Here is a 21,907-nt window from a genome sequence, read left to right as displayed (position 1 = left end):
TTGGCAGAAATATCCATCCTAAAAAACCTTTCTTAATGTCATCTTAGCTTTCTTGGTGATTTACCTTTTTAGAAGAAGCTTAGTAAAAGCTCTTCCTGTATGTTTCATTGGGGTTTTGTTTCAATGGGAAGTGGCATTTTGAAACATTTTTGTTACACTGAATTAATTTGGAAGTATTTTCCTTTGACAAGCAGGGCGGGTTGGGTGCTGATGGGGGTGGTTTGACACCCAGCCCAGCCTTTGGGAACACAGGGTGCACTTCTGTTGCTCTGCCCTTCTGTTGTGGAAAGGACATTTTGATTGCAGTGGAAAGAGTTGCTCTAAGTGATTAAGAATAATCCTTTATTACTAGGACTAGCCTGGAGAAATGCTTCTGCCTGGTGTAACCTGCAGCGTTTCCAGAGAGCCTGTGGAAGCCAGGAATGTGTCTTTGTGAGCTGAGGTGCTGACCTGTATTCATGCTCCTTCTGGCTCTTAAAAATAATTTTGTAACATATTAAGGGTATGTTTATCTCACCGTGCTGCTAAGGGCACTACAAACACTTACTGACAAATGGTATCTCAATATTATTTTCAGTCTTGTCACGCTGTGGGTTTGCTCCTTTTCCTCAAGGCCAGTCAGCATTACCTGTCCCATGCTCCTCAGGTTTGCAGTTGGGATGGCATTGTGAAGCCTCCACAACTTCAGCAAACAGGCATTGGTGCTGTTCACAGCTCTGGGACAGAGGCTGACAGCAAACACGGCTTGGTTTCTGTTTGGGCTTTTATTTTTGGGGGTGTTTTGCGTTTTTTTTTTTAAACAAGTGTTAAAACTGAACTACTGTGAAGCAAAGGCTGGGGAGAGCAAGTGTCTGAAGGTGAATGAATGAATACCTGTGAGTTGCATTTCTAGACTCTTTGGTAAGCAATGCCCAGCAAACTCCACAGAGAAAGCTGCTGAACTCTGTCGTGCTAAACAAAAATCCCAGAGAGGCTTCAAAAATGGGGCTCATGCCAGTGCCTTGTTCTAACTTGGTCATTTTTTTTAAACTAAGGCAGTATGTATTTTTTCTGCTCCAGCTTCCTTGGGCTGCACTGAGGACGCTTTGCCACTGCCCACCTAAAAGGAAGCCTGTCTAATTAGGGGAGTCTGACAGGACGTGGTTAACTTCTCAGAGCTGTGATTTACCTGCAGCCACTGCAGAGCCCAGTGGAAAGGGCTGAGGGTGAGCCTGCCCAGTGCAGCCTGGCCCTGGGAGGGGAAGGCAGTGTAGTCCCAGCAGTGGGACTTTGGAAAGCTGATCCTGCATGTTCTAAGTGTGAACACGGATGCTGGTGTCAAGAAGGTGTCTATGTATTTTATATGGGATTTTATTTCTAATAAATAACAGGATGTATTAAAAACAACTTCTTCACTTTTCAAAAATCTTTATTCCAGGGTCACAGACTAAGACAAAAGGTTACACAGTAAAATGTAGCTCAGGCTCTTGACATTCCTGTTGGATTTCTAGCCGCTAAATGAGTTTCTACTTCTCTATAAAATGTTTAACAGTTTGCCATTAAACAACAAAACCCAAACTACAAACAGACCATTTCAAAACCCTTCAGTTCTTCATGCTTTTAGTACCCACCGAAAGCAAAAACTTTATGTATCTGTGCTTGAATAAGGCTTCCCACATCAAAGTGTTACAGCCTGCAGATACTGCACAAGGCACGAAGTTATTTGTTACCACCTTGTGGAGCCCTTAAAGAACAACCTTTTCTTACCCTTTCTTCCAGAACAGTACCATGGCAAATGGCATGATAAAACTTCTCCCCACACCAGAGTTAGTACTTTAAATAGTTATTCCTTTTAAAAGTGCTAAAACTACACAGGCTAAATTCTTGTTCAAATATTTAAAAGACAGTCTGATGGAAGACTCACTACACATACAGGAAATACTCTTGAGGTGTGCTTATGATGGTCTCTCAACCTTAGGTTTCAGAAGACCAGCAGCTGGGAATCAGTAGTATATTTATTCATTACATCTAATTTCATTCCCAAATATCAATTTCTCAGCTAGGTTTTTGAATGATTTTTTTCTTTGGATAATAAATCACTCTTCAAAAAAGCTGCCTTCAAAACTACTTTATACTATAATAACTCATAACTTAAAGTCTTCATTACAAAGATGAGGTCATGCTGCATGAATTTTAAGGCACTTGTATTAAACCAAGTTAAAGTGCTTCATGTATCCAAGCTCACTGTACCTCAGCCTGAGCTGAGACCTGGTCTTTTCAATGTGCCTGCAGCAGTACAGTGGTCTGTCCTCTGGGGAACAAAGTAAGCAGACAAAACAAAGTGCAAAGAGCAGGCTTTCACAACAATGTCAGTCCCATAGAGAAAATATAGGTAAATTTAAATCCTATTACAAAACACATGCAAGCTGCCTTGTGGATGTAAATAACCCTCCCTGTTGCAGAAGAACAATTCTCCTCATGAAAAGGTAATTTATCAACCACTGCTACCAGCTCTCAGTGACAGAGTATACATGTCAAAATCTGCAGAGGAGCAACTTTTGGCTTCTTGCCTAACAAATAGGATTAAAATTTGTCAGTGCCAAGACTGAAGTTATGATTTTCTACTGAACTATCCACAGGGCTCTGTGAATTTTAGTTGCGTTGCTTAGTAAGAGGAGAGTTGCTTGGGTAGGAGGGCACTGCATCATGCAGCAGGAATGTAATTTAGCTAATTTCAGCACCTAGATACATATGTGGAGGTCTTTTCAGAAAAATGAGATGAAGTATGTGAGAAGTGACTTCTTTCATTGTCTTCTAGTACTGCTTCTTGTCTGCAGGCTTGTAAGACACCAGGAGACCGAAGGAAGCATATCCAAATAACAGGGTCTGAACAAACCACTGAAACTGAATAGCCGGGTCGGTGATTCCTTTAGCTCTGTAACAAAAACACAAAATGTGTCACAAGACTCGGCTCCTGCAGGCTGCACTGCTACTTATAAAGTAAGGTAAGCTATCTCTAGCTTTCCTTGAGATTCAGACAGGATTAGAACATTTCAGTTCAGCACATTAGTTTCCATACTGAGACATTCCTTGTGCTAACTAAACATACCATTTCTTCTGGGTTTAGGATTTTGAGCTATTTATTGAACAAAAGACATTCTATGAATACAATTTCCTCAACAATATATAAATTGCAATCTCCATCTGTCCTATTTGAAATTACTTATCCCAGAAGTTTGTGTGCAAAGAAGCAAGAAACTGGAGTAGCTTAATACTTAATATACAAGTCTGAATATAACTTCTTGCTGTGTTAGTCAAGGAAGACTTTATGCTGGCAGGGCAGAGACCTGACAATGACTGTGTGATGGGGCATGGAGAAACACTGGTACCTGAGTTTGTGGCTAGACAAAGACAGGTAATAGGGCTGAAGGCACTTCACTTAATTTATGAAGAAGAGACCTTCCTATGTTAGTTAGTTTCAATATAACATATATGACTTTTTCTGTATGTTACAGAAAATGTCATTTTCTCCTCCACTGTTCTTGAGAAGTACTCCTACTGAAAGGAACAAGTATAAACACAACAGCAAACTAGGGGGTTTCACACTTCCTGTAAACAATTATATAGCTGTGGGTTTTTTTGTTTATAATCCCAGCTGCAGTGTTTTCAAATTAGTGCAAAACCTGGAGAACAAGGGCTTAAGAAATTTACCTGTTGCTACAAGACAAGCTTAATGAATAGACCATGTGCAGCAATACAGGCCAAGAGCCAATGACAATACTACTGCTGATTAACAAATTTGTATCTGAGTCCTCAGTGTTCTTTGTGCCTCCTTTGCAATGTTGCCAAGTAGACATAACTTTGATATAAGTAAAAATAAATGGTGTTTGGTGCTCACAGAAGTACAGCTGTTAGGTAATCTAAGCAGCACTCCTGATGAGATGATCATGGGTAGGCCACCTCTGCCTTTTTTTTTTTTTTTAGTGGGTTTTAACACTACTCTGTAAAACTTCATTAGTAAAATTAATTACAATATACTCATTTGGTATGCTTACTGGTAGTCAAGTTTCCTCATACTTGAAAGAATTGCCTTAGGCCCTGATACCCATTTATTTGCACACTCAGACTCAAAATGAGTCTGCTAAACACTAAATTTTTACTAACTCTCATTCTGAAAGCAGAAATTAATAATCCATATTTTACTATCTTTAAAAAAAAACCAAACCAACTTATGCAGTGTTCCATGAAACGAAATCCTGTTGTTTCCAAGAGCTGTAACCTGAGAAGCCTGGGGCAGACAGCAGTGAAGACCCAAATGAAGTGGAAACCCATCATGGCAAACAGACTGGCCTGACTGTGGCCAGACTGGCCTGACTGCAGAGCATGAGAACCTAATGACAACCTACAGAAGGATGATGTGTTTGGACAGCACTCCTTTCCAGGTACATTGATATCCTAACCTAGGACTTAGATGGCCTTGCTTGTATGACTACTTCAAGTATTTTATCCCAGGGACCTGCAGATGCAAGTAGATCTGCAAGAGTCCCCAGATGAAAGTGCCCAGTTGTGGCCTGACTGCAGAGCATGAGAACCTAATGACAACCTACAGAAGGATGATGTGTTTGGACAGCACTCCTTTCCAGGTACATTGATATCCTAACCTAGGACTTAGATGGCCTTGCTTCAAGTATATGACTACTTCAAGTATTTTATCCCAGGGACCTGCAGATGCAAGTAGATCTGCAAGAGTCCCCAGATGAAAGTGCGTTCCCACAATACAAGTGTGATTGTTTAAGCGTGTGATTAGCAGTATTGCAATCCTGATGAGGAAAGATCTGATAAAATTCTAACACCTGAAGTTATCAGACTATTTCTACACTGTCTGTTACTCCCTCTGCCTCCTGAGCAGCAGTGGTACCCAGTGAGCAGGGAGTTCAGGGGCTGCCAGACAATCTCTGGCAAACCTTGCTGCTGCCACTTGTGCAAGTTGCCAGCCCTTGGTTTTGCTGCCCTGCACAACAGTAACCACTGGGAGAATTGCCAGAAACCAACAGCACACTACCACTGCAGCAAGAATTTCACCAGCATCCTCTGAATTCACTGCTGCTGAGAGCCACCACAATGAGTCTGTTGCTTATGTTACTTGAGTCAGAAATCCTTTGCAGAAAAATGATGTTGGAGTGAGAGGAGGAAACAACTTACTGGCATAACTTAATACCGTAGAGGGCTTCCACTATGTGAATCAACCAGGATACCCAGAACCTGGTGGAAAGAAAACATGGTTTATTTTGCTGAAAATTAGGGAGAAACTGTTGTATCCAAGATGCATTATGCAGAGAATACAAATCTGGAAGCATTGAAGCGACAACTGATTTTAACCTAGAAAGGAAGGGGTGTTTTTCATCTTGGAAAAACCCCACAAGTGTAACTTAAAAGTAACTGAAGGCCACTGAGAAAATCAGAGCAACTGTAACTTGTGCAATAAGCCTTGACCTGCTATTTGGAGCATCCACTAGGCTTCCAAAATTTTCAGCACTTAGATTAAGCCAAAAGCCAAACACTTAGTGAAAGCAGTACAAGTTAATCTTAGTTAAGCATGCAAAATCTATCCTTTTACTTACACAAGTATTTTTAGTGGTCCTAAAGAGCTACTTAAGTTTTTACAGATTTAGTTCTATGAAAACAACTGTGTGTATACATTCAGAATATAAAATGTGTAGGCACGTTTGGCCTACACATTTTTATATAGAAGCTTTTGTAGGAAAAAAAAGACAGGATATTCAGTTAGAATCAATTCAATACCTTGCTAAAGCAGAAGATGCTCTAAGAAAATATGAAGGTTCTGCATGATGGTAAAATAAACAAGAAAGCCCTACTGATTTCTGTCTTTACAGGAAGTCAGTGAGCTCAAGGAAATATTTTCGGCTCTTTTGGTAATTACAGTAGCAAAAACTAAATTTTGTAACCCGGCAAAACTTAGCACTATGCAGTTTGTTCAGCAGATTATTTCTCATGTAGATCAGAAGTGAGTACCAGGGAAGAAAATGTTCTTGAATTCAAGCTGGATAAAAAAAGATTCTTAAAGAAAGAACTGGACTGCTTGAGTAACAACTAGAGAAGAAAAACACTTGCGGTAGATGGTACAAGCATAACTTTGCACTAATAACTGTCATCAAAAGTAGTATCTTAACATTCCTCCCTTTCTTGTTAAACCATCAGTATGCCAAATTCAAAGTTGAATTTTTGAACTATCAAACTGGTCTTAGCCTGTCTAGTCCTCTACATACTTATTACCCCACACCCTTAATTGTAATGAGCTTGAAAGGAGAGCTCTTTAAATCTAATTAACAACTGGGTTACAGGAAAGCTTGTTAACACAGACTAAGAGTCAGAGAGAGGCAAAATAATTACACAGTCAAATATAACTTACCCGTAGCATACCCATTTGTGGTGGTGTTCCACCAAATAATTAAGGAAGGTACCAAATAATCCCAAGTAACTATAAGGTATAGTTGAAGGCCAAAGCGTTACCCACTGAAAAAAAAAACAAAAAAACAAGTTATCTTACTTCAAGGTAGAAACTATAAGGTATAGTTGAAGGCCAAAGCGTTACCCACTGAAAAAAAAAAAACAACAAGTTATCTTACTTCAAGGTAGAGGTACTATCAATTTAACCTTCAAAATAGCTTTATTTTTGAGCCCCATGAGTTCAGAGCTCATTTATTCATAGTACTTAAATTCTTTCATTCCATTAACCTTGTCCAAGGACCATATTCTTCCAGTAGCCTTTGAAAGATTCCAACTAGGAAATTTTTATTCCTTGACATATCAGATGCCAAGGGGATAAGTTTAAGGTTGCTGTCTGGGGACCAAGAGTGCATCTGCACGTTAAGTGGTATTTAAGTTGTAAGCTCATTACCTATTAGACATGGAAGCTGCAAAACCTACATTGTCTTTGTCCTGAAGAAGTTAATCTGAGGCAAGTGACCTGAGGAGACCAAACAATGAATACACTGTTTAGGAGGAATAACTATCTAAAACTAGGGGATTAGTCTTTCTTCTTTCATCCCCTAAAAAAGGAAATGTCAGATTTTTGTTTATTTTTAACAGGGCGCAGAAGAAAACCGAGCACGAATCCCAAGACCAGAGATGCAGAATTTCTTTCCCGGTTTCCTTCCTGTCACAGAGCTGTCTGGAATGTTTAGCACTGTGCACCCTGATTTTCACAAACCGGGAGAAGCAGGCAGTGAGCGATGAGCTGTGCACTTCAGAGGCCACTGGGGACCACGGTGAGAGCTAGGCCAGAGTTCACCCTGCCTTATCTTGGTTCTGCTATCAACACTGCAGCTTCTCACTAGACGTAAATTTAGCTTTGCCAAAAATGCAAGGTGATGGGTTTAAACAGGGAATCTGCTTAAAGCTCGCTCTGTTTCTTGAAACAGCCCAAAAACTGTTTTGTGAGTGACTTGACGTGCCTCGACTATCATTTTTACAGTGGTGATTCTTAAATTCAGAAAAATCGGTGCAAACAGAAAGAAAATCACAACACATGAAAGTCAAGAGACGACTTTGATAAACTGGTCAGATACATCAAAAAGCCATTAATATCCCGGCTCCAGTAATCCAACCTAACTTAGCTGAAGTCTGCTTTTGGAAATGAAGACAACGCGGTGACTGAACTCGTGTGTTTTCCAACGCCACCAGTTCGTACAGGCTGTGCTGATGCCCAGTGCCTCGACTCGCCGCGCTGGGATGCCGCGGCCCTTTCCCAGGGCACTGCCCGCAAACCCTCGCTCGGTGCCGTGCCCCGGGACGCTCCAGCGCCACGGCCTCGCTTCCCTTCCAGACCAGCTGGGTTCTCCCTCACTCCGGCCTTCCTGCAGGCTCCGTCCAGCCTCCTCCCTGCCCGGCCAAAGCAGCACCTCTAGTTTCCTTTTTCTCCCCGTTTATTTTAGGGAGCGGCGTTTCCGCGGACACGGGACGGTGCAGGGAACCTGTTCCACGCACCCCGGCTTTCTGACCCATCTCCTTCCCTCCCTCCCCGCGCCGCTCCTTACGCCGAGGAGGATCATGCCCAAGATGATGGCGACCATCCAGATGAGCCGGGAACGCTGGAAGTGGCAGCTGCCATCGCGGCCGCGCTCCGCCGCCGCCGCCGCCATGCCAGCGAGCGCCCTCTCGCGGCACGGCGCGGGGCCGCGGGCGGAGGCGGCTGAGGGCTGTGCCCGGTGCCCCCGCAGGGCCTGGGGCCGTCCCGGGGACACGGGTGTCCCTGCCGCAGCACGGCCCGGCTCGCAGCCTGCACTGGCGCTCGCTCCTGGGGTAAAATAAATATCTATTGACCTTCCTGCCGCTGAGCAGTCGTTACCTAGAACAATACAGAGTACCTTCCCTTTCCAAAACTGGCCATTCAAAGCGTATTAAGTCCAGCGTTTTCTATTCTGTGCCCTTTTGGGAATGTGGTCTCGGTGATGAGTCACCGCGGCCTTGGGAAAGGTGCTCAGGGCTAGAAATGTTGGGTGGGTTGGGCAGGTTTATGCTTTCCTTTGAGCTTTGCGACCTGTTTGCTCGGCATGACTGAGAGTGCATACACACTGTGAAATGTTGGCTGTGCTCTTGTTTCTCCTTGCAGGAAGGCTAAAGCGGCTGCTCTGATAATTACGTGTTAATGACATGCCTATGGTTTCCTCCGCCCTTTTCTTTTTTTCCTCCTTTTTTTGGGGTGTTCTTTGGAGATTACAAGAGAGTTTGGTAAAAAATCCTGCTGTGGTAAAACTGCTGGGAATCCCATCTACAAAACCCACTGAGGTTGTGGACTTACGCCTGATTAATAAATGTCACTGTGTTGCTTTGCTGATGCAGGAGAGAAGAGTGTGTGGCCCCACTTACGTCTTGGTATCTGGGAGAAATTTCTGAAATTAAACTTTTTGTGGTATTTTTTTGGGGTTTTTTTGTTTTGGTTTTTTTTTTCTCCCCCGTTTGTTTGGTTTGCTTTGCTTTGGTTTGTTTTTTTTTGGGTTTTTTTTTTTTTTGTTTTGGTTTTTTTTTTCTCCCGCGTTTGTTTGGTTTGCTTTGCTTTGGTTTGTTTTTTAGTAGCCCATTTGTTAATTTCTTCCTCCTTAGAACATTGTACACAATTGCTTCTGCCATGTACACATAATGCCGTGCCCAGAGGTGGAGCTGAGATCCTGATCCGGGCCGAGCTTTGTGGTAGGAGAGCCCGGGACTGGCCCGCACAAGGAGAGCCCACCTCGTCCCGCACCAGAACCATCCCCGCGGTCACAGCAAGGCCGTGCTCGGGAACGCAGTCCAAAAGCGGCTCAGGCTGCGGGGCTGCACTGCAGGGCTGCACTGGACGCACTGCACTTCTGCACTGCACGGCTGCACTGCAGGGCTGCGCTGCAGGGCTGCGCTGCACGGCTGCACTGCAGGGCTGCTGCGCTGCGGTGACTGCAGAGGGCGGTGCATGCACAGCAGAGGCACGGGCTGCCTCTTTAGACTGGCCTTGGTGACGGTCAGACCGTGTCGTGTCACCCGTACTGTCGCACTCCTGTGAGGACTGCCCGCACCGTGGGCAGAGGACAGGGAGCTGCCTTACTTTTGTTTCTCTGTTGCAAAAAATAATTGATATATATATTTTATTAGGTGATACTCTTCCCATGGGGCAGCAGCCCCACTCGCTGCCGGCCCTGTTGTCTGCCATGGGCAGCTCTACCAGCCCTGGCATCTCAGCAGCCTTGGACCTGAATGTGAAATAGTTCATGGAGCCAACTCCGCGCTCAGGCCTTTCTTGGGGACATTCAGAGATTCCATTTCTGATATGGGACAGTGTCTTTGGCCTGACTTGTTAAAACAGACTATTTCTCTTGACAAAGAGAGGAGTCTTTAGAGTATTTAAGAAGCTGAATAGAATTCCAGTTTTAATAATTTAAAGCCAGAAGACCTGTAGCATCATCTAGTCTGGCCAGCACACACCGATAAATATTACCTTGTTTCTCTGAATAGAGGTCAGTGACTTGCACTTACAGGATAAGTTTCAAGGGGCATTTTGTCTTACCTTGAAGGTGTCATAAAACAGAAAGTCCACAGCTTCCAGTGATTAATCTTTCTTGTGTTTCTTAGGTGTTAGATATATCTGATGGCTAATTTTGAGGGAGTAATTCCCCAGAGTAGCTGAAAAGCTTGCTCTATCATATTTTGTGAAGTTTTGCAATTGTGCCCTCATATTTTTTGACAGATTAGTTATCTTTGTGGCTTCAGCATTGGAAAAGTTATTTGTCAATGAATTGCATTTATTGACAGCTATAATCTAAACTGGAAACAACAAATCCCAAACACTGTTATGTGAATTATTGAAAAAATGCAGAACAAATTCACTTTGCTGAGTTTACAGAAAATAAAGCTATTTTACCATAACTTCTAAGATTTCAACTTTGAAAACTGTTGCCTTTTCAGTTTAGAAACATTTGCTATCTCTAACTTAGAGATATTGGCTATCTCACTTCCATCGGGAAGTACAAAGGGTATTTGCCAGGTAGTCGGCCTCTTTTGTTTGGTGTTCTTGGTGGATGCCAGAGAATAGATAGAGACACGTTAGCTCTTCTCTGTCTTTTAAAATTCCTTTAAAAAAGAGGGGGAGGAGGGAGGATTAGTCAAATTCAGAACGAATTTTGTGGTATGAGTCATCATGCTAGAGTCAGTGAGGTGACTTCTTCAAACAGCAACTTTCTTTATAAATCAGGATTTAGGGATTGGGCTTTTCTTAGGAAGTTACTTGGAAATAAACTGGAGCCTATTTTAAACTGGATTTGAAGCTGGTATAAAAGAGATGGGATGCATTCAGGGAAAGTCACCTAAGGAAATAGAATTATCAACAGGACTTATTTTTTAAATCAGAGCTAAATGGCACAGTGCTACAGTGAAACCACTGCAAGCAATGTCTGGTTCCTAATGTAACTAATTAACCTGGCATTTTTAATTTTTAGTGGGGACTCAGAACAGTATCACCTTAGTTGTTTAGTTCTAAGACTAGAGAAGCTAAGGAAAAGTATGGTCTTTTAAAATATTTTGTGTTGCAGTTTGACAAGTATTAAATTCTTAGGTTAATGGACAAGATTTTCAACAGAGTCCAATACTTACAGGAAATGTTGAGTGTAATGAGATGTGCATAATAGGAAACAATGTGCTATAGCAATTCTGTTTGATACTGTGGTGAATAGCCTTTGCAGCTTGGAGTGAGTTAACCTTTGCATGTGTCTGCTGCATCCTTCTCATTTCTCATTGGATTCATTGGATGTTTGATAAAACTACTTCTCTTCTATCACATTTTAAACACAATTATGAGCAGAATTCAAGTCTTGGAGATTGTGAGCTACAAAGGTTCCAGCTAAATACTTTATTCTTTGCAAATATTAATAACTAGGTTACAGCTGTAAGTTATAAACATATTAAATTCTCGTTGATTTTACTACAAATTCAGTTTGTTCATTTAGAGGTGAATTTATGTCAGAGTTCCATATGCTCATCATAACAATATCACTGTGGATTTCTTTTCTCTTAAAAAAGAGGAAGAGGAAGGTGAAACAGCCACCTTTATCATGATGTGTTTCAACCAACATTACCTTAATAAGCCTTTGTAGAGACAGTCAAAACTCACCAGTTTGAAGTCCAGGTTGCACAGAGAGCTTCATTTTTTACCACAGCTCTGCAGTTTACAGTTCTCTACTTGTTTTTACCCAAATCTGCTGGAAGTCAGTAACTTGAGTCCAACTAAAAATATTTTGTGGACATCTCTGATGTCTTTTTTGATTATGTGAGGTAGGTTTAAAAAATGAAATATTAACAAGTAACATCCATTTGAAATGTCAGTTTATAAATGTTGGATTTATGCTACATGGATCTGGTGGAATTTTAAAAATTGGATATGAACTACAAGAATTTTACAAGATTTTTTTGAAGGTATGAGAGCAAAGAAAGATTTTATGTCATTTGGGGGGGTATTAAATAAAACTGAATGTACTTTGCAAGGATAGATTGTGACAGACAGCCTTATTCATATTGGTCATGTTGGAAAACCCTGAGCAGCTTAGACTATTCAAAAACATATTTCAAACAGGTCCAGTGCCCTGACTCTGCACAGCAGCGTCCTACAGCACATACACTGGTCATAACAGGAGGAAGGAGTCCATCTCCAGCAAACCCTCAGCATTTTGATGCCTTGTTGTGGCCTTGAACCACTTCATGACAGTGCATGTGTATTTTAATACACAGTGTTTGGAATCTGATACTATTTCTTCCTTCTCTCTGAAGGAATTCCTAACTATTACTGCTTCCTACTGGGAAAGACACTGCCTTATGTTGTGGTGTGGCAGTAAACAGAGTGCAGTGTTGAGAAAAGGAAAGGCTTCTATTTAGTTTACTGTTCTTGAGGGTCCATTGGGACCAACTAATGGATCTTTTCTGTGCTTCTCAGTTAATGAACAAGTCATATCAATTGACACAGTTTTATAGTCCTGAATATTGTTTCCTATGTGTCTGGAATAGGAATATTGTGATGGAAAAATCAAATGCAGTAGAAAATAGCCAGCACAGATCTAGCAAAGAAATGGGGTCACTCCCTAGCAGATGGGTGAGATAGGTGGGAAGCATGTTTTACTACAGCCACATGGGTGGGGATGTTATTTGGGAGATGAGGAGGAATAGGATTGACAAGGAAGGTTAGAGCAATAGTTCTTTAAACAGGGAGGAGAAGACTCCAGACAACTTGTCTCCAGTCCCAGCAGACTAGCCTTAAGGCCAAATTCACTCGTCTTTAGGTGACTAGTTATCATAATCAAGTTTGGCAGACTACCATGTTGAGATCTGTTGTATTTCTGTAGTATCATGTGCTGTTCTTGTATTCTGTCAGCACAAGAAAAAGATAGTCATTTTCCTAAAACATCTGCAGTTCAGAGGTCTGATCCTCTCAGGTCTAAGAGTCCAGCAGTGCTTCTGGAGCTGATCAGTCACAGGATATATCTGCAGTTACATGAACAGCACGGGTGAGAACGATGACAGATGCTTTCTCAGAAAGGAAAGGAGACAGGGGAGGAGATGGCACAGAGTACAGGGAAAAGGATTACCATAAAATAAGGTAGCCTGTGAGCCTGACTGTACTGGGCATGAAATACCATGACATTTAAAGGAAATCTTATTTACCTCAGTGTTGCTGCAGCAAGCGAGGCCTGGCCAGACTGAATTGTGCTCAGTAACCCTCTGGAGGCCCAGGCTGGATTTCTGGAGGATATTTCATCCACAATTTTTTAATGTTTCCTGAGGCAGGGTTTTACTGACCACAGGTTTCCTACTGCATGGCTGTGTGGCTTTTCTGCTGTGTGTTCAACGGGGTCAAGAACACTGATAATCTGTTCTTTAGGCTGATTGAACAGGGAAATCCTACTCCAGCCTATTCCTGCACTGGTGCGGATTCTGCTCTGCGGATTTGTCCTTCCCTGTGGTCATCCTAACCCTTTACAGACTCAGGCTCAGCCTGTCCAAATTGCACATCAGTGTTCTGTGTGGCTGTGGGAGGCAGGTCTGTCCCACAGAACACAGATTTTTCCTCCACCAGAGCAGGAGACATTGTATTGCATGAGGCTGGGGGCAGTGATCACCACTTTCCTAGCTATCCTATATCCATCTTCCAAGACTTTTTTCCACTTCCCAGAAAAAAATGAACAGTGTTGGGCACTGCTGGGCTACCACTTAATAAAATACACAATTTTTACAAATACTTCAGCTTTGGTATGATCTAGGGTCTTACTTCCTTTAAAATTTAAGGCAGCCTTCTCTTTGACAGAGATGACAATTTCTTTCAAGACTGCCACAGGACTCAAAAATTCACCAGTAGGCAGCATAGTGACAGTACAAGTAAGGAACTGTTTTCAGGTCTCACAGCAGATTACCATTACAACACAGAAATGAGATTTTGGAGTTTGATAGATAATTCTATGAGAATGCAAGTTCAGTGAGGGTCAAAGAGACAACAGAAATGTTAACTGTTAGAAAAGCACTGGAAAAAAACCTGCACGTTACCTTCATAATAGTTAAAACATCATTATTCCTCTACATCTTAAATTCTGCAAGTCACTCTATCTTCTTTTTTCATGAAGGACACAGCATAACCAGAAAAAGCTCTGGAAAAGACAATGTGAATGACAAAGGCATGGAGCAGCTAGCATAAATAAGATGGGATTCTTCGGTCTGGAAAGGAGGTGGCTGAAGGTGAAGAGAGAACCAGAAAAAGCTCTGGAAAAGACAATGTGAATGACAAAGGCATGGAGCAGCTAGCATGAATAAGGTGGGATTCTTCGGTCTGGAAAGGACGTGGCTGAAGGTGGAGATTGAAGGGGTTTTATGAAAAAATTATTCCAGCAGTGTGAACTGCTGGAACCAGTGAAGGTCACTCCACGTTCTTGGGTGGGCAACAAGCACCAAATGATTTTAGCAAGTTACATGTTCAGTACACAGAAAACTAAGTGTTTCATGTGGTATGTCCTAGTGAGAGGATGCTCTAGAAGCTAAAAATTTACATACATTCAGAGAAAGACTGAATAAATTCACAAAATAGAAACTCTGGGCTGAAAATGACCGAGGTTTTCATCATAATTTCTAAGTAAAAGTACCAGTATGCCATTTACTGAGCTGGTTATAGATTCCTACCCTCCTGTGGCAGGTATCTAATTTTTGTCACTGGTGAAGAGTTAAATATCAGGTGAAACAGACATTCAGTCTTGTAGGTAGGAGCTTTTTTTATCACCACCCTGGATTTCAGAGCATTACAATCAGTGACAAAAACTATTTAAATTATTTCTTATATTTATTTAAATATAAGAAATACTGAAGTGTAACATTATTCCAAGTTATCTGAAATGGGCCTAATGCATTTTTCATCTTGAAATCTATAGATTTTTCTGTGAACTAGAGCAAGACTGGTATGTCCCAAAAGTACACGGTGTTCTCAGCGATATTTTTCCCCCCACCTTCAAGCATTAGAAGCAACATTTATTTCTGGTAGGAGAAAAGTCTAGAGCAATGCTTTGGCATAAAAAAGGTGTTTACTGTTAGGAAAAGCTCAGTGTAGGTGACAGCTCTCTCAAGAGCCAGTTCTGGACTGGGGAATGAATACTCTTGAAAAGCAAGGATTGTCATAAATTTTGCCTTCTTTTTGCTCACGGTGCAAAATGTGCCTCCATGCTGCTCATCCTGCTGGCACCCCAGGCAATTGGACATGTCCGGACACTGAACTACTTTTCAAAGCAAGTGGGGCTGCTGGGAGTGCTCCTTTCCCTGAGGAACAGAGGACAGCACAACCATCACTTGTCTGCTCATGTTCTCTGGAGGGTTCCTGGGTGCCCCTGGCCATGAGAGTACTGCTCATGCCATGAAGTCTTTGTGAATGAGAATCCATGTCCCTTTGCTGAATTCCACCGTTTTCCATTTGAACATAAAATCTCTTTGCAGTTCTCCTGAGTTGCTTTCTGGCATTTTTATTTCAACGATGTAAGAGCTGCCTGTTACTGCCAAGCCCATAATTAAAGCAGTGTTGACTGGTAAGTAATGGGCTGCAAAAGGCGTACCAAAAGATAATTAAAGACACATTCCAGATAAGCAGGGCATGAGCATCCTTTTTATGAGGTGTTAATGTCTGAAGACCAACTAGTGAAATTGAGCTTGCCTCCTTCGAGCTGAAAGTTCTGCTCAAACATCAATAGCTTTGTACTGCGCTAGAAAATGTTTGATGTAGGGATTTCTGCAGGGCGCTTTTCCTAAGACTCCCCAGGCAGGCGCCTGGTGACAGAGCCCTGCTGCCCTGGGTGATTCAGCATACCGTTCGTGCTGCCATGACTTTGGGGCCACCAAAGCTCCCGACATGAGGGCTGCTCTGGAGGGAGAGAACAGAGCTGCTTCCAGCGCCCTGCATAGGATTGGTGCAAACCCTTTTTCAAGAGCCATTTTAAAGAGTGCCGAGGCTAGTCCGTATCTAATAATCACGTTGTTGCTCCTAAATACACTTCACTTACGTATCCTTCCTTTCTGTTCTATTCTCAGCATATCCCACCTGTGATTTGGATTCCTCTATAGCTGCACTTGTATCACAAAGGGCATAAAGGAACCCCGGCAGAATGGGTTTTCACATTTGGACTCTACTTAAATTTGTAGCAAAATTCCGTGGAACTTTGTGGAAGTCTGAAGACAATCTATGAACCAAATATATGCTGGTTTTGTTAAGCATGCTGCTTTGGGTATTCCTGCTTCTTTTCCCATGCTTCTCCCATTTCTCTATTTGTGAAATGAATCAAAAGTAGGGGTCAGAATACTATTTTCGTGATGGAATTCAGAGAGGAGATGCAGGAGCTGACAAACAGTTCTTTTGATTATTACTGGCATGCAACAGCATGAGGATGCCAAGGGAACATGGGCAGCAAGGGCTGGTCACTGTTCTTTATTAGTGTATGGTCAAACTGCAGCTGTGGCAGAAATTAACTCTTATGTCAGGCCAAGTCCATATGCCTCGGCAGAAAAGGAGGAAAAGGAGGGGGAGGCAACGATTGTCATCTTCTTTCCTGGAATCTGACTTAAAAACAAAACTAGCAATCTCTATCGATTAGCATTGCAAAGAAAATCTCTGAAAATGAAGGGTGTAAAGAGGCTGCCTGGCAGAGCTCCTCAAACAATAACTCCGGGAAGTGTGAACTGCTCTCTCTATGCTAGGGGATGTTAACAAAAGCTGTTCTATTTGAGCCGAGCTAGTAGTGATGGACGTCACTGTTAGCAAGCAGTGCAAGTCTGTGCAAGCCTCTGCTGGCTCCTTCTTATCTCTTCTGCACTGGCTGTGTCTATAAGGTGTGTATGTGTGTGTTGGAAGAGGTGGTTTCCCTCTTCTTTTGAGCTCAATATTGCAGGATGCCTACAGGGGCAGCTTTGTGCTATAGTCGGTCCATTGAGATGATATTTTCTGCCATGAAAACTGGAAATCCAGAAAGAAAATTTTGAGGATTTGTTTCAGCATTCCCTCTGTCCAGACTGAATAAGTAATCTCTCTTTGTACCCTGCAAGCATCCTCGGTATCCTTGATCCAGTGTAGCATGCACCCCATGGACAATTGTATTGGAATTGCAGAGAGCTGGAAAGGTCACATGCAATTCCATACTTTATTGTGCTAGTTCAAATTGAGACTCCCTGATTCTCTCTTACCCTTTGCTCCTGTGTATCCCTGTCCCATGCTGACGCTTGTATTAAGTTCACCAAAAACTGAACTGGCCAAAAAAAAAAGGTAATCAGCTTTTTTTGAAGGAGCAGCTGCACAAACTTTGCTGGCTCAGAGTGCACTGGACATGGCTTGTGCACGACTGGGTGCAAAGCCCCATGAGGACTTCATGGCAGCTAGAGGTGAAGCCTGCATGTTTAAAATGAGAATTAAACAGCTGAAACTGAATTTGCTGTCGTGAACACTGTCAATAAAACTATGTCCCAAGCTTTATAAGTCTGCTTATTGTATCTGAGCACTCAGATACATATGTACTTCTGCTTGAATATATTATTTAGGCTTAGTGAGGGCATGTACCTTGTCTTATGGACTGAGCTGCTGAAGCAATCCAGTCTCCGGAGTACCAGACTCACAGGAGTCATCCCTGACTGTCACCTCTGTGTGGAAGGACATTAATTTTTTGTTGTGAAGCACTGTGGTGGTGTGTGTAATGTTAAAACCCTTGTGCAGCTCAACCCAGAAGTGGCAGCATGGATGATGGGTGCACTGGTCCCTGCAGAATGCAAACAGTGTGTACCAGCTCACACACACTTTGTCCCTGTACCCTTCAGATTCACAGCAAGCTGGAGTAGGTCCCAAGTCTGAAAAATGAACGGGGACAAGTTGAGATGAAAAACAAATGATATAATGATGCTGCTGTTCTTGAACACCTTCAGTGACAGCCATTAGTGGCCTCATTTGACAAATTATTACATTAATTGATTTGCTTCTCTTCTAACATCTAATCCTGTTCAGTGTTGCAACTGTTGCTCCCTGTAAGTCCCTTATGTCACTCTTGGCTCTCTTAAATGATATTTCTGGCCACTCTTTTGAATTAATATGCTGTTCATGATTTCACCTTGGGCTGATAGCACAGACCTTGCTTGTTCTGTACCTGACTTGGATGAGCAGAGCTGTCTAGAGGGAAAGAAAGCTGCCCCAGGAAAGGGAAACCTTTGCTGAGCTCTTCAGCATGCACTCCGGAGGGAGACTGCTCCGTCTGACCTGGGTGACCCGAGTGTGCTGAGGGAAGCTTTGTCCTTTGCTGTGAATATTGGGTGTTGATGCAACGTCTAGTAAAGCCACCAGCAGTTTATTTCCTGCAGTAAAGCTGATGAGAAATGTCCCGTGGATGGGAATAGGAGCAGGGTAACCAAATGGGGAAGACAAGGACTTGTCACCTGGGTGCAGTAAGCTCTGGAATGGCTTGCCTTTAGGAGAAGGGTGGTACAGAGGCCTCCTTGCATTGGGGGAGCACCGGGTTTCCAGCAGAACTCCAGGCCTGCAGTGCAGAGAGAAGGGGAGCTCCCTTCATTAGTTTATTTATTATTTATAATAAAGAAATCAAGGGATTTCTTCATTAAATTATTTGCTCCCCATTTGAATTAAAGAACGGTGGATGGGTTGGTGGCAGCAGCGGGGACTTCGCTGGGAGACACTTTGGCTCCTTAGATGGGGCGAGCCCTCATTATGTGTATTTTGGTGATGGGATGACAATGGAGGTGTGGGAGACTGCTCTGAGTCACCATCGGAGCCGCAGAGGGGCCGGGCCGGGTGGGTGGGGGTCGCTAAAGGCCGGGTGGAGGCTTTTAAGGCACGGAACTGCCCGTGCCGTTACACCGCCCGCAGACCTCGGCCCGCATGGAGCTCGCCAGCCTCCCCTCGGCCAGCCTGGCCCCCAGCCCCGGACCCGCCGGTGAGCCGCGCCGGGCGGGCAGGAGCCGGGGGTCTTGGGGGCCGTGGTGGCGGTGGCTGTATTGGTGGCGGTGTTGGTGGTGGCGGTGTTGGTGGTAGCTGTGTTGGTGGCGGTGTTGGTGGTGGCGGTGTTGGTGGCGGCCTTGGGGCAGGAGCACGCTGCCGGGTCCCGCTGACCGCCGCTGCCCGTTCTCTCCCCGCAGGCGAGCCCCGGGCGCGCCCCGCCGGCCCCAGCTCGGGGCGGGAGGGCGGCCGGCGCAAGAGAACCACCTTCAGCAAGGGGCAGCTGGAGCTGCTGGTCCGCGCCTTCGAGAAGGAGCCGTACCCCGGCATCGCCCTGCGGGAGCAGCTCTCCAGCCTCACCAACATCCCCGAGTCCCGCATCCAGGTGAGAGGGGCGGTCCGGGCGGGGAGGACGGGCGGGTGGCGGAGCGGCTTCCCCGGCGGCTCGGGTGCTCAGTCTCTGCCGGTCCCGCAGGTGTGGTTCCAGAACCGGAGAGCCCGGCAGCTAAACCACAAGAAGTGCGAGGCCGCCGCCTACGCCAGGCCGAGCAAGCCGAAGCCGCCCCGGTGCGCTGGCCAGGAGCTCCCCCGGGCGCAGCAGGGCCCGGGGACGGAGCGGAGCCTCCTCTGCCCGCAGCCCGGCCTGCCAGGAGGGAGCCAGAGCTTCGGTGGTCAGCCGCCGTTCTACTCGGGGCAGCTGTACTCAAGGCTCGACATGCATTTCAGGAGCTTGGATAACACTTTTGGAGCGCTGGGTCAGAGCCCAGCTGACTTCGGTTTGGACTGTTCGGGAAGAGGGCTCCCATCAGGTGCGGGAAGCGTGGGGAGTGCCCCTCCGTTCTCGCTCCCTGTGCAGCAGGCACAGGAGTATCCGCACCTGAAGAAATCCTTTCCTGAAGGCTGCTACTCAGATGCAGATGTTTTCCAGCCTTGTACAGATCACCAGTACCCAGCGGCTAAGGAGAACACGTACAGGAAGCCTGTCTTAAACTACTGCAGTGCTAACCAGGGCCTGGGTGTTGAGAACTGTTTGTATGCCAAGTCAAGCACTTCTCCCTTTGGGAAGGGCTCCACTTTCAGTTTTGATGGGGGGGAACCTAAGCCTGAGCCCGAGCAGATGAGGCACAGTTCACCTCTGCTTGCAGCTAGTAATGGCAGTCCTCCTTTGGTACTTCCAAAGCATGAAGGGGGGTATCAAAATGCACTTGCCACTCCAGCCCCATTGTATGAGCAGCAGCTGCTGGAGTCAGTAAATGACTATGACTCTCACTGGCTGGGCATGAGAAATGAAATTTTGGGAATAGGGTTAGATTTGCTGTTGGAGAATGAGCAAAATGTGGAGCAAGGTCAGACAAAAAGTTACCTTTCTGCTTTTGGTGGCCAGAATTCAGTCTGTCATTTGGGTCAGACATGAAACTGGCAGTGGGTCCACTTGCCTGGTGGAAAATGAATGTGATTTTTTTTTTTCTCAGTTGCCAGTGTTGTCTGAAGTGGCTAGAGGTTTTGCAGGTCTAGGTGCAGAGTGCTTGCTCTGAGTTTCGTGCCCTGTATGGAAGGGAACGAAAGATAAGCCATGTTAGGAAGGGCTACCTGCTGCATCTGAGCTGCCTCCCCAGCCCAAGCCATCCTGCACCAGCCCCTTGCAGCATTCCTGCATGGTTGTGGGCAGCCTAACATTAACCTGTGTGCATCGGCTGATCTGCACAAGTGTGCCAGCACTGGAGAGTGCTGTGTGTTCAGACTGTGCTGGGTTAATTCTGCCAGGAGGCTTAGCACTAGGGTGGTGTTTTTGTGGCATTACTCTACTGAGTTTTGTTTCTATTCCGGTCTTTATTCACTTATTTTAACTTAAGGAATCCTAGATGACAGACTTATTTATAGCTTTTAGTTGAGCAAGCATTAACACAAGAGGGGTACAAGCATGGGGAAAGCAGCCTTGGTGGTGGCAGGGGACATCTCACTGGGTGTGTTTGCATTTTAGGTATGTTCCTCATAAAGAACACTAATGGTCTTTTCCTGGGTACTTAATATATAGTGTTTTCATTTAAAAATGACCACAGTCTTTTAAAAGGCAATATTTTTGTGATTTTATTTTGTGTAATTTGTTTGCAAATTGTCTTTTTTTTTTTTAAATTGTGATTGTCTAGTTGCCAAATTAAGGTTTTTTACCTTCATGAAGTTGTGGAACTGCACTCAGAGGAGAGAGGAATGTGTTTCATCTTTGCATTTGCACATGGAGCCAATTTTTAGAATTCTCAAGATCCATGGTTATCCAGAAAACCACAGTAATCATGGAAATGTTCTTCATGTGTACCTCTGGAGAACTGCCATGGATGTGTGTTAAAGCAGTATTAGGCCTCAGATGCTTAAAACTCTACATGCAGATCTATTTTTGTGTTTTAAATGTGGCTCTGGAATAATTTTAAAGTATGCTCTGGATTGTAATAATTTGCTATTAACTCAATTATTTTGTTTCTAGAACAAGAGAAACAATGAAAATAAAACTTAATCACAGACCATTATGTTATTAATAAAATTGATATCCCTGAACAAAATGTCTATGGAGGTGTGTACACAAGAAATCCAGAAAATTTGTCCTGATTTTTGTCAGTAATTTTTATCTGTGGTTGTAACTTTTCTGCCTTAACCCAAAGAATTAGAACAAGCTCATGTATTACAGAAGAGCTGTATGGCTTCAGACAATAGCTGCAAGGCACTTTGAACACAAGTTGTATTTGAGAATGAAGGACAAAGACTGTATTTATGATTGTATATATGACTCTTTTAGTAAATTTTGGAAAAAAAACTCATTAAGACTTATTTATTTACACATACCCTCTCCCTCATAATACCTTCCTAATGAGAATGCTCATTCAACACGTAGGAGGTGCTTCCACAGCGATGGTGCAGTGGCCTCCCCTGGACCTGCATGCCAACAGCATC

General features: G+C 43.9%; 2 protein-coding genes and 1 long non-coding RNA gene across 3 annotated transcripts; 2 read left to right on the top strand and 1 right to left on the bottom strand.

Annotated features, from left to right (window-relative positions):
* Positions 1 to 1,390: 1,390 nt before the first annotated feature.
* TMEM254 (transmembrane protein 254) lies at positions 1,391 to 8,141 on the bottom strand. The gene is made up of 4 exons (XM_039727447.1): positions 8,037 to 8,141; positions 6,410 to 6,513; positions 5,182 to 5,241; positions 1,391 to 2,914 (listed from the first exon to the last, which is right to left on the bottom strand). Exons 1-4 carry the CDS (start codon positions 8,139 to 8,141, stop codon positions 2,794 to 2,796), a joined length of 390 nt encoding a protein of 129 aa, XP_039583381.1. The 3' UTR covers positions 1,391 to 2,793.
* LOC120510963 lies at positions 2,854 to 7,224 on the top strand. Its single transcript, XR_005629641.1, has 3 exons — positions 2,854 to 2,984; positions 4,217 to 4,421; positions 7,090 to 7,224. It is a non-coding gene; the product is annotated as an uncharacterized LOC120510963 (long non-coding RNA).
* A 9,213-nt stretch (positions 8,142 to 17,354) lies between the features above and the next one.
* Positions 17,355 to 21,091, top strand: LOC120510927. The gene is made up of 3 exons (XM_039727325.1): positions 17,355 to 17,409; positions 18,769 to 19,349; positions 19,440 to 21,091. Exons 1-3 carry the CDS (start codon positions 17,355 to 17,357, stop codon positions 20,376 to 20,378), a joined length of 1,575 nt encoding a protein of 524 aa, XP_039583259.1. The 3' UTR covers positions 20,379 to 21,091.
* The last annotated feature ends 816 nt before the right edge of the window (positions 21,092 to 21,907 follow it).

This window comes from Passer montanus, unplaced genomic scaffold (genome assembly GCF_014805655.1).
Source record: "Passer montanus isolate IOZ18808 unplaced genomic scaffold, ASM1480565v1 scaffold61, whole genome shotgun sequence".
Classification (NCBI taxonomy): domain Eukaryota; kingdom Metazoa; phylum Chordata; class Aves; order Passeriformes; family Passeridae; genus Passer; species Passer montanus.
This window is presented reverse-complemented; position numbering and strand designations above follow the sequence as displayed.

What these genes read in the sequence shown, in the direction of transcription:
- TMEM254 (XM_039727447.1), bottom strand. Translation starts at nt 8,141, where the DNA reads ATGGCGGCGGCGGCGGCGGAGCGCGGCCGCGATGGCAGCTGCCACTTC. An exon ending in CACAAATGGGTATGCTACGG is followed by an intron (nt 5,242 to 6,409) that starts GTAAGTTATATT and finishes TCTTTCCACCAG; the next exon opens with GTTCTGGGTATCCTGGTTGA. An exon ending in TACGGTATTAAGTTATGCCA is followed by an intron (nt 2,915 to 5,181) that starts GTAAGTTGTTTC and finishes TTTTTGTTACAG; the next exon opens with AGCTAAAGGAATCACCGACC.
- LOC120510927 (XM_039727325.1), top strand. Translation starts at nt 17,355, where the DNA reads ATGGCTTGTGCACGACTGGGTGCAAAGCCCCATGAGGACTTCATGGCA. An exon ending in GGACTTCATGGCAGCTAGAG is followed by an intron (nt 17,410 to 18,768) that starts GTGAAGCCTGCA and finishes ATGACAATGGAG; the next exon opens with GTGTGGGAGACTGCTCTGAG. An exon ending in TCCCCGAGTCCCGCATCCAG is followed by an intron (nt 19,350 to 19,439) that starts GTGAGAGGGGCG and finishes CCGGTCCCGCAG; the next exon opens with GTGTGGTTCCAGAACCGGAG.